General features: G+C 37.8%; 1 protein-coding gene across 2 annotated transcripts in view; it reads left to right on the forward strand.

Moving 5' to 3' along the window:
• DTHD1 (death domain containing 1) overlaps nt 1-14137 on the forward strand; it is an 89517-nt gene extending 75380 nt beyond the window's left edge. For both annotated transcript variants that reach the window (XM_027544237.1, XM_027544236.1), the window contains 2 exons: nt 1122-1179; nt 6185-14137. In XM_027544237.1, the coding sequence (XP_027400038.1) occupies nt 1122-1179; nt 6185-6546 (420 nt within the window). In that variant the 3' untranslated portion in view covers nt 6547-14137. The remainder of the gene's footprint in view (nt 1-1121; nt 1180-6184) is intronic.
• Nucleotides 14138-15321: the final 1184 nt, after the last annotated feature.

Below are 15321 nucleotides of genomic sequence, written 5' to 3' on the forward strand. Positions count from 1 at the left end.
ACTGTTTTATCAGATGTGTAGATTTGTGTAACCACTGCATTCAAGATATACAACTGTTCTAGCATTACAAAGACCTACCTTGTGATATCTTTTTATAATCTTCTACCACCATCCTAACCCCTGGAAATCACCCATCTATTCTATATCTTTGTAATTCTGTAAGTTCAACAATGTGGTATAAATGGAATCAGAATATATGACCTTTCGAGACTGAATTTTTTTCACTCAGCACAACTCTGAAGTTCATGCAAGGTGTTGCATTTATCAATGACTTATCCTCTTTATTGTTTAATTGTATCCCACCTTGTGGACGTTCAATAGTTTTTTTAGCCATTCACCTTAGCTATTACAAATAAAGTTGCTATGAATATCTGTGTACAGTTTTCTGAGGTGTGTGTGTGTGTGTATGTGTGCATTTTATTAAATCATGTTTCAGAGCTGAGGCTGAGGATGGAAATAAACTGTCCAGAGCACTGAACAGGTTTTCAAACATATATTTTAACTTACTCTCTTGTGCTATTTTTCCTGATTCTATATTAACTGAAAACAAACCATTCTGTGGACAGTGTAGAAAGGTAATGATTATATATTTGATTTCTTCTTGACAAAATATTGATTCAGAATAATATTGGCTTAAAGACTTGGTTGTTTTTAGCATTATGTCTGCACATTGATTCACTCATTTATTCACAAAAACTAATGTTTGAATACCCACCAGGTACCAGGCCTGATGCTGAGTGTTGAGCAAGGTGCCTGGTCCGCAGGGGCTTTTACTAAATATTATGTTTGTATCATAGAGGTAGCTTGCTCTTTGTTAGCTGTATTAACAGTTTTAAATTTTAGTTTAGAAAGTGTTTATTCAGAGTTAATTAAACTGCTATAATAATATTTATATGTGTATTCCTAATTTAAATTTTCTGAAAGATTTGTGTTAATATATGTTGCCTTATCTTGGGAAAGCAACTGCTGAGCATGCAGACAAAAATACACAATGTGATTTGCAAGGCATGCAATTCAGGACTTTTCCCAAACAGGGGTGAAGTTCAGAAGGAGTTTAATGTGTAGCTTGTTCACAAATTAATGATTTCTTCTGCTTATTCTGTGTCCCTTTCTCCCCAAAGCATGAAAAATTAATCAACCGTCCACAGAGTACCAAAAGAATTTCTACAGATCCACTCGGTAAGAAATATTTGCTGTGTCCTCATTATGATGGTGCTCTTTTCTTCTTATATTTTATATTTTATGTGAATCTTAGGACAAACAGAGAACTTTGCTATTAACAATAATTTGCTAAATAATCATTTCTTATCAGCCAAATAAATAAGTTTTCCTTTATAAGTCATGCACATAGGAACAAAATTCTTACATAGAGATGTAGTTACACTTTTAGTAAAGTCTATAAGAAATATGAATTCTTCTAAGTACTGTTTAACTAAGGGAACTAGTAATTGCTTTATTTGGTCAACAAACTACTATGGTTTGTTCTTAAATGTTGACTATTAGGTTTTGAATCTTAAAATAGATCTTAAATAGAGGTATATATAGAGGTATGAAACCACAAGAGAAATATAAAATTTGACTGCGGTTATGTCTAATTCAGCTACATAACAATGACACATATTTCAGAATTTGACACTTTTATTCTATTTTAGTCTCTGAAACAATTCATTTTGTGATGCTAACAATTACTATTGTGACAATTTATAGGTCTTCAAAAGATATCAGTGAATATGTCTTGACTATTGTGTCAGTCTCCCAACTGATGGCATAACATTTCGTTTAGGGGTTTTCTTTGTGGAAGTGTATAAAAACTTTACAAGCTGCTGAATTAAATTATAAGTAGGTAGGATGGGCATAAACCTTAGCATTATACACTCTTTCAGAGGCAATAAAATTGATATTTTCAGTGAGAGCAGGATATAGAGCAAAAAGAAAACATGAAAGCCCAAACCCCCAAAACCAAACAAAAAATCCCCACTGAAACAACAATAGTAGTAGATGAAAACCGAGCAGGGTGATAATGTTAACTTTGAAGAACTTGGTGTTCAAATAAAAGCTCTCCCACTCCCCCTGGTAACAACCAGCAGAGAGGACAAGGGTACAGGGATCTTTCTTAAGTGTACCAGGGAGTCCTAAACTGCTATACAATGTGGTCTTGCATGGCCAATGCCATCTGAGCTGCTGCAGGATGATGGTAGATGAGGTTAGAGCAGGATACAGTTATAAACAGCCTTAAATGCTAAGTTGAGAAGTTTAGACAATGAAGGAGGCCACAAGAGATGTATTAACAAGGAATGAACAAGATCAGATTAGACTTTGAAAACTTCTCTTTGTTAGTTGTGTAGGAGACTAAAGTCAGCCTACACTGATAGCAGGGGTATGAGTTATAACCCTGGTTCTTACAATTTTCCAGAAAAAAGAGGTAGGACATGATTGAATCCATAAGACTATAAAGTGGGAGAAACATCTGAGGTATGATTACAGTTACAGCCAATAGAACTTGAGTATAGGTGATAAGATATAATAAGCTTTGAGAAACTGGGATAATCTTATGTGTGTTTAGTAATACTAAGCTGTAAAGTGAAGTGAAGTCGCTCAGTCATGTTCGACTCTGCAACCCCGTGGACTCTAGCCTACCAGGTTCTTCCATCCATGGGATTTTCCAGGCAAGAATACTGTAGTGGGTTGCCATTTCCTTGGAGTGGTCCCATTTACTAAGATAGTGAATAGAGTAAAGGATCAGGTGGAGGGAGGGAAAAACTAAAGTTTATTTCAATTTTAGTAATGTGGAATTTAAATTGGCTATACTATAAACTGGTAAAGATAACCAGGAGATGAATATTGCTGATGAATGTGGGTTTGGTTTCAAACCATCACAATAAAGCAAATATCATGATAAAGTCACATGAATTTTTGGGTGTCCTAGTACATATAACGGAGAAGGCAATGGCACCCCACTCCAGCCACTCTTGCCTGGGAAAGCCCATGAATGGAGGAGCCTGGTAGGCTGCAGTCCATGGGGTCGCTAAGAGTCGGACATAACTGAGCAACTTCGCATTCACTTTTCACTTTCATGCATTGGAGAAGGAAATGGCAACCTACTCCAGTGTTCTTGCCTGGAGAATCCCAGGGACAGGGGAGCCTGGTGGGCTGCCATCTATGGGGTCACACAGAGTTGGACACGACTGAAGTGACTTAGCAGCAGCAGCAGCAGTACATATAAAAGTTACATTTACATTATACTCTAGTCTAATTGTGCAATAGAGTTATGTCTAGAAACTAACGTACATACATTAAAAATACTTCACTGCTAAAAAAACATGCTGACCATTTCTGAACCTTCAGCAAGTCATAATCTTTTTACAATAGTAACATCAATGATCACAGATCACCATACCAAATAAAATAATGAAAAAATTTGAAATACTGTGAGAATGACCAAAATGTGACACAGAAACACAAAGTGCGCAAAGATGTTGGAAAAATGGCACTCATAGATTTGCTTGACCCAGAGTTGCCACAAATCTTCAATTTTCAAACAACAACAACAAACAATGCAGTATCCATGAAGGGCAATAAAGCAAAGCACAAGAAAACAAGGTGTGCCTGTACCAGGATTTAGGAAAACAGAGTTGAAGATACGCTAGATCTGGAATATTTCACATAGAGGAGATGGTTATGGCAGTTGGTGAATTTCGAGGGGAGGGGCAGAAATAGAAGGGGCCTGAGCTAGGAAGCAGTAATTCAGCACAATTAGGAGGAGGAAAGTCAGCACAGAGGGAAGAGAGAGAAAAGAGGAACACCAGGGCAGGCCATGGAACCCAAGGGAAGGAGTAAAATGCTATGTGGAAGCTGGAGAAGATGCAGACTAAGAATCAGTTGCTATAAGTATTATCTAGGAGGGCTCTAGAAAGATTGGAAAGAAAAGCTTAAACAGAGTTTTAAAAGAGGATATCAATATCCTGTGATAAACTATATGGAAAAGAATATGAAAAATAATGTATATATATCTGAGTCACTTTGCTGCACAGTAGAAATTAACACATCATTGTAAATCAACTATACTTAAATAAAATTAATTTTTTTAAAAGAGGTTATATAACCCCAAAGCAAGGGCCTAGGAAAGCATTAATATTGATGGATTTAAGGCATCAAATTTACGTTAGGCACGGAAAGGTTTTATGGAAAAGGAGGGACAGAGCGAGCCTGGGAGCTAGAAACAGTAGGAGAAACAAGGGAAAGGAAAGCCTGAGAGTACTTGTGGGAAGCCTGGAAAGAATCTGATGGAAGAGTGGTTAAGGGAATGGTGTAAAGGGAAATTATTTGATGAAAAACACTGTGGGGATGGCACCCATCAAGCATGGTGGAGTGAGATTCTATAAGAAAGTGATTTTGAAATGAAAGTGAGATTATGAGAACTCAGGTCAAATGGCTTTGTGGAAAGTTAGGAGGAAGAGCCGCTGGCTAAGTGAAACACAGTAAGAGTGAGATTGAGACTTGATTGACACTGCTGTGGAAAATTTTAAATGGGAAACAGACTTTTTAATGAATTTGTAAGCTGCTAAAGACTTAAAATGTGTGCAAAACATAAAACTTGAGGATCACATTCTATTTCTTTTATAACCTGGGATATTCCAGTAGTTGACTGCCATGTAAGTAAGACAGAATTAATGGCTGACAAATTGAGAACATTGAAAGCTAAAGAGGACAGCAGATTTTAAGGAGGATGCAAGCCCATTATTGACATATAGAGCTGATTGTCATGGTAGTATGTGTTCAGAGGCAGATAGAATGGTGTGAGTATCAAAGGACTTGCTGTATTAGCAATGGGGCAAGAAGCATATTAAGTAGGAGCAAAGGAATAAAAGCTGTGTAGGTTTAGGGGGCAGTGGTTAGCAATAATACTGAGCAGGTGAAGCCAAGGAGACAGAATAATTCTGGCTGGTGATGAAATGTAAGGATTGGCCATGAAAGTCAGTTTCTAATATGGAGTCATCACACAGGTCAGTGATGTTGACAAGATTTAGAAATGAGGAGGTCAGAGGCGCAAATAGTTATCAACAGGATTGCTGATGACGGGGCCTGCCAATGGCAAGAGACAGATGATGCAGTCAGGGAGAAGGCTTATCCATGTGGCATGGGCATTAAAATGAATATATTGCAGGAAGGAAGTGGAATGTTGGTAAAGTGACAGTGGAGAGGGCGGATGTGTTGGCTCCATTTCCTGAGTAGCTTTCACAGAAAAGTGGTATGATTTATAGTGTAAAAGCAGGTGCAATCTATGTGAGGAGGTAGATAGAATAAAGTAAAAGGTGGCAGACAGAGAGCTCTTTTCTGACACCAAACCAGGGAAACTGGTGCAGACTTTTGAATGAGTGGGAGAAAGTGGCTGTGATGCAGGTTAGAAGTTACATGAGGAAGGAGAGAGATGGTGGGGTCCGAGGGGTTTTCTGAGAGTGAGGGCTACACAATAAAATCAACAATAGAAAATTAGAATCATACATTTAAGTGGTAGCAGGAGTCACAGGGTAAGGGAAAGGGTAAGCTGAACATATAGGACATATTCAGAGATGTTTATGGTTCTAAATAGTCCAGAAACCAAGGGAAGGACGTGCAATGGATCTTCTATAGAACTCATCTTTGGAGAGTGGATCTTGGTGAGTTTATGTGTGTGTGTGTGTGTGTGTGTGTGTGTGTGTGTCTATAGTTGGGGGACTGGGGTGTGAGGATTGCCTAACTGCTGCTATAGTTTATGTATTAGGTTAGCACGAATTAAGAGAAGTATTTTTTGAACCTAAAAATGTATTTTAACATAGTACTATCCAAATGTGGTTGGGGACCTCAGCATCAGTGTCATCTGGGTGCTTATTAAAAATGCTAAGTTTTGCCCATATCCTAGTCTTATTTAGACTATCCAGGGTGGGGACATGAGCACAATGTTAACAAGCCCTCCTTGATCTCATGGAAGTTAACATTGGAGAAGCATTTCTAACCCTCTGCAATAGGTGGTTCCCTCAGAAGAAGATCCCAAAGGCTCTCAGCTGTTCTGGGTGGGCCGATATCTTTCTGCTGCCGAGAGGCCAAACCAGAGACTGAGTAGGTTTCTGTGAACAGGTGGAGGGTTGGATGAGCACACCCCCCAGGAAAGGGTTCTAACTCTGAGTGTCCCCCGTGTGCCTGGCAGAAGCCCTGTGGGACAACTTGCTCTACTGGCTGGCGGATGAGCTCTCAGAGGAGAATGCCCTGTGTCTCTCCTCCTCACTCCCTCTTCGCCGCAGCACCATTCAGCTCATCAAACTGAAGAACCCTGATGATCTCACAGAACAGACCCATGAACTTCTTTGTTTTTGGAAAAGATCACTCCCAAATTCCACCGACAAACTTCGCCTCCTGGCTCGCCATCTCCGCAAGATCGGCAGGAATGATCTTGCAGAAGAGCTCAAATTCAAGTGGGAAAATAAAGTGTTCACTGAACCACAGCAGTGGTCTGAGGTGGCCGAGTTAAGCCCCACTGCTCTTGCTTTAGCCCTAGAAAAAGGGTCGTAGATGGTTTGAAGATGGTTTCCATTAACATTTTACTAGCAGTTTCCCAGTAATGTTGTTTGAAGTGAACTGTTTGATAGATGCAATATTGAGACAAGCAGAGAAGCACTAATCAGACCATAAAAAGCATCTGCGGGTTTGAGTCCTTGCTCAGGGTTCAGTAGTGTATGTTCTGGAAGTAAGATTGTCTTAAGCCAAACTTAATAGCATTTGTAATAGAGTTTGCCCTGTGTATATTTTAATAGCTGAGGTAGCATGTTAAGTGTAAAGGAAATAAATTCTGTATAAATTCTGTATATCATATATATATATATATGATATAATATATTCCTTTTTATTATTCATTTTTATTATTATCTACATAAAAGTAAACTAGTCACTCAGAACTCCAAGTAGCTAATTCACATTCTAGGTATACTGTGGAGCCCACAGGTAACAATGCAAAATAAATTAGGCTGCAGAGGCCTGATGTTGATGATAGAAAATCACTTTAAAAAAACAGCCAAGGTTGAAATAAATTAAAAATAGACTAACACTCCAGCCATTGAGTGCCACAAATTTTTAGTGAGATACAGCCTAGAATCTGGAAAGCCTCATATTTTATTGTTAGTGAAGTGAAGCAGCAGAGAGATGATGGAATAGTGGTGTCTTTTGCCCAGACTTAGGAAAACAACCTGCTACTAAACCAGTTTGACAGAAACCTTCTTACATAAGCCCTATAGGATCACTGTTTTTTTTTTCAATTGCCTTAAAAAGGAAAAAACTGAAAGAAAAAACAGTAATAATTACCTAAGCCGCTCTATCATTGATAATCCCTGTTAACATCTGCGTTTACACTTTGAGGCTTTGGTAACCCTAAAGCACTTTAGCTCCTAAAACAGTGTGACATGATGGTTCATTAGATTCATAACGCCAATCCACTGATGGAAGACCATAGGGCCTTGGATTGCAAATACCAATAACTATTAGTTTCGATTATGGGAACAGCTGAAAATTAATGAAGTTATATGAAAAATTACACATTTATATGCTTCTAATATTTAAAGACAGGATCCCATTCTATAAATTAACCAGAGACTTAAGATATCTGTATGGTTATATGTTAAGAAAGAGAGAAGTCCAATTTTCAAACACATTGCTATCAAGAAACCTTATAACAGTCAAGAATTTTTATTATTTTTACCTGTTTCCAGAAAAGTACAATATTTCCCATGTGCTCTGGGAATGAAGGAAACAGACTGAAATGTTCATTGTTTTTTTTTTGACTACAAAATAACAGAAGAGTCAAGAAAATTAGATTTGCCTCTTACTCCACCACTAGAGATCACTATTATGAAAATATTTCGTTCCAGTTTTCTGTTTTCTTGAAGGAAATGTTTCTTGAAGGAAACGTTTTTACTTCTATGTATACAGATGTATCAATATATAAATACACCTATGTGCATGCATATGCACACACACACGCTAATACACACAAATCTCTTCACACATAGAGTCTTACCCTCCTCCTTCTCACTCATACACGTCTCACACACCCTCTCTCTGTCCTCACACCCCAACAAGGATACTCACTCATATAAATGCACACGTCCCCTCCCACACACCTGTCACAAACATGTCTGCCCCTTACAGGAACAGAGACTCTCATCCACCTGTACATTCTCACATGCATTCACACACTCTCACACACAAACAGCCTCCCATACTAACACACTTTTTCACATACAACTCCCCACCATAGACAACCTTACACACCTTGGATGTGTGTGGGACACACACACCTTACCACCTTGGATCCACTTGTGTACTCTCACACACATGCTTTCACAAATGCATCCACACCTCCCTCCCACAACTCATACATACACACGCTCATTAACATGCACACCCCACACCTCCCTCCCACAACTCATACATACACACGCTCATTAACATGCATACCCCCAGATACACCGACAAATACACCATCTCACATTACCTGTATACCTTCACATCCACACTCACCCATACCCACCTGCACTGTGTCTCACACACACACATAAATTCCTTTACATTCATAACCTCACAGGCTCACATCTCTTCACACACTCTGACACACATTTCCCCCTAGAATTAAAAAACTTGTATATTATTGCAACAGTATAATAATAGGTACATAAAGAACAAAGTGGGTCTTCTCTGTAACCCCTCCTCTCCCTTCAGCAATCAGAGGGCATGTGTGCCACGCCCACACCCTCCCCTGTGCAGCCTGTGCTCTACCTGGTGGGCTGACTGGTAAGGACCACAGCCATAGCACTTTGGCTTCAAGGTTAACGGGGAGCCCCAGTGGGAAGCTGGGAGGATGGAGAATGAGTTGGATGTTCCCTTTCTTCCTCCCTTGAATTCACTGCAGCCAGGCTGCATCTTCACCCAAGGGCCACTGACCCTCTCCTCTGTGAACAGCTCTCTCCTGGCACTGGGAGCCTCTCCTGCTCATGTCTCATCAGGTCTGGGGTAGTAACAACTCTATTGCATCACTGCCCCTTGTGGTTCCCCACACCCTGCCCAGGCTTTTAAGACAAAGCCTCCTCTAATTATCCTAATTTGAGTGTGTCATATATTTCCTATTGAGATCCTGACTGATATTTCTCACAGCAACTTTTCTTTTTTTTTTTGCAGAATGGGGATCATATATTATATATAGTTTTAAATGTTATTGTCTTTTATTAAATTATGAGCATTTTCCAATATCTTTAAATGTTTTAATAACTATCTCACTTTACAGTCATAGCATAATTTAATTTTAGTATTATCCATTAAAAAAATTAAAAAGTGGAATAATACAGTATATATATTTTTATGTCTGGCTTTTGAATTCAAATTTACTTTGTTGAACTTAATTAATGTTGTTTGTGTGGCAATAGTTTGCTCCTTCTCATTAATAAATACTATTCCATTATATGAAGCTACTATAAGTTACATATCCATTTCACTGTAACTAGGCATTTCAGTAGATTCCAGTTTGTACCTCTCATGAACAGGGTTTTTATTAACTTTCTGTAAATATCTGTTGGTGAACATATATATTAATTTCTTCTAAGCATTTAATTAAGAGGACTATAATTGGTTACCCTAATTCATTTATCCTTTCTTCTCTTGTTGGATATTCAGATGATTTTCTTTTCAAAAAATGATGCATGATCATTTTCTACATGTGTATATAAATTATTTCATTAGGATACATTTTTGGAAATGGGATTACTTACTAGGAACAATTTTAAGGCTCCTGATTCACATTGCTAAGTTGCCATTTATATTCTAATTGTCAGGTTATGAAGATTCATAGGAAAACAGCATATTTAAGTATATTTATATAAATTAGTAATTTATATAAAGTAATTTTATATAATTTATATAAATGAATGGCTTTGATTAATTACATTTATTAATCAATCAATCACTTTTATATAAATTCATATTAATTTATATAAATTAATCACTGAGGTGAATAACATGAAATTCTACATCATAGGTAAGCCTTTGGATTGTCTTTAATTGCTCTATTGGAAAAAAGAGATATCAGCTTAAATCTTTTACAATATTTCTTCTACGAATGAATAGATCATATCCTATTGTCATTGCCAGTTTAAAAAAAAGTATATGAAGCGAAATAATATAGCAGGTATGGGAAGATTCCAGGATGTCAGAGACCTTAGCAAATATAGCTAGTTTTCAATGAAAAAATGTTAAATCCATTTATTCAGTATATATGTACTACTGAATACAAACCCTGGGTCAGGCAATCTGTTTAATGCCAGGAGCACAGAATAGAGTAAGAGACAGTCCCCTGGGTTATGCTTTATGGGTTAAAGGAAAAAAAAAAGAACCAAGGAATGAGATAAATATATTGTTCATTGCCTGTAATGAATCAGGCTCTTTTGGCTTAGTCTTTTGCAAGTAGTTACTTCTTTAATTCTTCCAATGCCCTAAAAGGAAGGTACACAGCCCAGTTCTACAAGAGAGGAAATAAGATTATAAAGATTGAGTGCCTTGATTAATGTCACAGTTGAGTGACAGAGGATCCAAAGGTAGGTTGTTGGCTTGGCTCCTACCACATCATGTTGCTACTAACCTAAGGAGAATAAAAAAGGGAAATGGATATATCTATTTTTTCCTAAACTTTCTCTATTCCTACTTCTCATTTTGAAAAACAATATTTCTAATTCATATCAGTGGTACAAACAGATACCAGTTTTGAGGATGGGAATGGGAAAAGGGCCAGGAGGTGGGATGGGTTATGATTATTGATAGTGTCCCAGCTCAGTTAGTTAAATGTTCTCTTAGAGTTAAGAGACTGACAGATTAGGATAATATTGCATATTGACCTAACACAGACTGGTGATGCCCAAATACTGGGATATTTGCAGTAGATATCAGTAATCACCAATAGTTGGAGCCATACTACCATAACTAGCTATTTAGACACATAGAGAGCCCTTGAAAACAGTGGCTGCAAAACAAGGCCATTTAGCAATGAGGTCTTGGGCATCATTGCTGTGTACAGAATGAGGACTTCATCTAAGGCACATGGGTTCCCTGAATTTAAAAAAACAGTAGTTCAGAAGAAAGGGAAGTATCAAGTGAGGTCGAAATAGTGGCTGACGCAGATCTCGGATTTCCCGTGTAGCTTAGTCAAGCTAGCTTCTTGTCCCTAACCTCATCAGTATGCCCCTGGACTATGTCACAGGTTTTTGACTAACTTCACATCCTTAAACCTCCACTTGCCATTCTCTCTCATGTCCTCCACTGGCACTTTCAGTTTTCTCCACTCTGCATTTATTAGCCAATATACTAAATACTTTATACTTCAATTATAGTTATTATTTTTGTAAACCTCCACCGTAGTGCATGTTATTCAAGGGTGAGGGAGCTTATCTCTTTTGTTCACTGATGTAATTTTGTTACTCAGTACTCTTGTCTGGCACTTACTGAATGTGTCTCTGTTTTGGTATCCTTATTTTACAGATGAGAAAACTGCAGTTCAGGGTTACAGTGATACCCAGTCTGGTAGAGTCTGGATCAGAGCCTAGATGATTCTGTTTTCAAAGTCCTTTTTCCTCTGCTTCCAACATTTTGCCCTTGACTCCCTTGCCCCCGTCCCCTCCATAGCCCTCTCTTCCATAACCTAGGGTAAACTTTTTCCAGTCCCCTGAACCACCAAGACTCAGTTAGTTGTCCTTGGCAGCCTAGACTTAGGTCTAGTTACCGCACTTATACCCCGTTGTATTTGCCTATGTATCTGTTTTTTCTACGAGTCTGTAAGTTTCTTGACGGAAGAGACTGAGTTTTGTTCATTTTGGAATTTCCAGTACCCTGCACAGGTCCCAGCACGTAGTAGGGGCTCAACAAGTCTCTGCTGAATTAATGCATGAATCATATCTATACACTGTCATGCTTGGGCCCTCTTCCTGTGCCATCTTCCTTCTGGAAGCAACAGAGCTGGAGCCAATGTTCTGTCTGAAAAGGTAAAATTTAGATCAGACTCTGCTGTCATTCATCAAGCTGGAATAACTGACACAGATGAAACCAATTGCAAAGTTACCAGGATTCAATATTTCTTCACTAAATATACTGTAGCTGTAAAGTGTCCTCTTTGAGTGACTGCTGCTTTCTTACATACAGAAAAACTTTGTTATCCAAAATCACAGACTATCAGAAACTTTGCTGTTTGAAATCATATCAGTAAGAAGGAAATATCGCTCTCTTGCCTGGAGGATGTAAGTCACTTTGACACAGAAAAATGGTCTTGATTGACAACCTGAGTGCAGAGCCTCTGATAAAGGGTTTCTGGATACAGCATTGCCCCTCTGTCTCAACGTTAGTGTTTCCAAGGAAACAGGACTCTAGGTGCCCTTTGCAGTGCAGACCTGATGTTGATCTCTTTATACAAGCTGTTTTGCTTTGAGTCTATCAAAACACTCAACTCCACCCTATACCCGTGACCCAAAATAACCCTGTCTTTGCCTTTCCTCAATGAGACACCACTGTTCCTTCAGTGTGCAATCTCCCTCACTGCAATGAGACAATCAACCCAACTTTGTTGAACTTTAAGTGGGTACCTGGTGGTCCTAGGCTGTTCGGGCTAGCACATCCATGCTTCTGTGCTCTAATCCAGTAGTTCTCAAATTAGTTGCATGTTAGAATCAGCAGGAGGTGCCTGGACCCATTCTGAGAAATCCTGATTGAAGTAATCTTGAGTGAGTCCTAGGAATCAGAATTTTAAAGTCCTTCAGTTGATTCTACAGCCAAAGCTAAGAATTAGTCTTGTAGAGAAATGGACCTAAAAAAAATCTGGAATGGGCATTAAAATTCAGTTTCACAGGACCACAACTCAGTCCCCTAAGTCAGAAATTTCGGCTACAGACCTGAAGAATCTATACTCTCAGTGAATATCTCAAGTGATGTTTACATACAGGGAAGCTGAAGGACACTGCCCATTCTGTATAATTCGTGCTCAAAGTACTCTCTCAATTATGATTTTTCATGGTTAGCACAGACCCTAGAGTAACACAGGAGGAAAAAAGAAAACAGAGCAGGCTGTGTGCTGTGCTAGATATAAAAGATTTTTTTATCTTAGTTTATAGTCTTTTGAGACAATTCATCTGTTCACAAGACTAGGTAGGGTGGTATCAGGAATTGAGGCAGGGAATTGGGACAATGGGGAAAGAGGAACATTTGACCCAGAGGAACTAAATATTGAGTTTTACTCATCTGTGTTACCAGAAACAGTCATGCCAAAATCACAGAGATAAACTGACTCCCCTGAAAGCTGAATATTGTACACCTTTAAATTTGGTTCTGTTGATAGACTACACACCCAATAATACACTGTTAATTAGTATTTTTGATCTTTTCTCTCATTTTAAAGAGCAGATTTATATTTCATTTTAGTAGGTGTGCTAAAAAGTTTAAATGAACTATATTATATTATTTGTAGACATCTTTTTGTCCATTTTTATACATTCTAAAGACCTCAAAAATTTTAAATGACCCAGGACTTAATCCACTTGAAAAGCCCATGTCTGTGCCATACAAGTTGAAACTTAAAAAACAGTCACTGCAAATGCCTAGATGCCACCACAAGAGGGCCTCTGTATCTCAGATAAAACTAAGGAAATGTTCAAGACTTCACAGAGAAAACTCTTTATATTGTCAAATAATTGTTTTGCATGACACTTTAAAAATATTTGTTATAAGTCATTTTGGAGCGTAGCCTCATTCATGATCAGTATATTGTTAGTGTAATAGTACATCATTTTGTGGCTAAATTATGCTCTAATATTCTGAAATGTCAACTCTCATTTGACATAAAAACAAAATATATAAAAACTCTTGCATTATAGACACCTTTATGTTACATTGTATCTTCTGTTTCTTCAGTCAATGCAATAGACTTGAGAGTGCAATCTATTACTGATCATAGGAAATGATGTAATTTCTCTGAAATTATCTGGAAATAAGTTTTTAAAGTATAAACTATTAAAAGTATTACAGAGTATATGTATTTTTGACTCACTTTACTTTCAAATAAATGTGATTGAATTATTTGATTTCTAAATAATTACCTTCTTGCTTTTGAAATATTTTGAATAAAGTGTTGCTATGGTTTGCCAGCAAATAAAAATGGGTTACATATATTCAGAGTAGATTTCTGAATAAATATTATTTTAAAATAATCAAATAATATTTTCAGAATGTTTTGGTTGCAATTTTAAAATAATGTACTTCTGAGATTAAATTATAAAAAATGATGAATATTACCCCTTCCACAAAGCATCATGAAACACAGTGTGATAGCCATAGAACAGCCCTTGAACATAAAGAAAAAATGGGTATGACAGCTGAAAATAATCGAGCTACAAAGATGGCCACTAAAATGTAATTGATTGTACTGAAATATTTGCCACTTCTCTCTGTGGAAAGGCAGTGAATTCCTGCCCCATGGTTTTTACTGTTGGTCGTATAATTTAGAGTGCCCAGTGACATATGGGTATCATATTTGAGCAGAAGCTACATGAGCCATCCAGTGTTTCCATTACATTCCTTTGAGATCAGCAATGTCTCAAATAAGAAAGTTCTATCAGTCTGGATCCTGGAGCATGGAAGAGAAATTCATAGCCTATTTGTAACAAATAGTATAAAAACTATGTGAGAAAAATATGTTTCATTGTAACTTCCTATTATCCTGATTGAGGTAATTAATTTATCAAGCATAAACAAGAAAATACTGTGATTGGTTATCAGTCCTCAGATTTTAAGAAAAGGAATAGAGCCTTGGGCTTTACAGGCAAGGTAAAAAATAAATGATAAGAAGGGCAGCAAAAAATGCAAAGATTAGAATCACTGGTGTTAAGAGCAGACTGCTATAGCAAATGGGGGGAAGAGAAGGTCACTTATAGATGTGGCAAGCCCAAATACTATGCCACTGAAGAAAGATTAATAATAGATATCAATTTATTGAATGCTGACTGTGTGTTAGTTAACTAACCAATCTAATCACATGGACCACAGCCTTGTCTAACTCAATGAAACTATTGAGCCATGCCATGTAGGGCCACCCAAGACGGGCGGGTCATGGTGGAGAGTTCTGACAAAATGTGGTCCACTGGAGAAGGGAATGGCAAACCACTTCAGTATTCTTGCTTTGAGAACCCCATGAACAGTATGAAAAGGCAAAAAGATAGGGCACTGAAAGATGAACTCCTCAGGTCGGTAGGTGCCCAATATGCTACTGGAGAT

This window comes from Bos indicus x Bos taurus, chromosome 6, assembly GCF_003369695.1.
Source record: "Bos indicus x Bos taurus breed Angus x Brahman F1 hybrid chromosome 6, Bos_hybrid_MaternalHap_v2.0, whole genome shotgun sequence".
In the NCBI taxonomy this organism is placed as follows: Eukaryota; Metazoa; Chordata; class Mammalia; order Artiodactyla; family Bovidae; genus Bos; species Bos indicus x Bos taurus.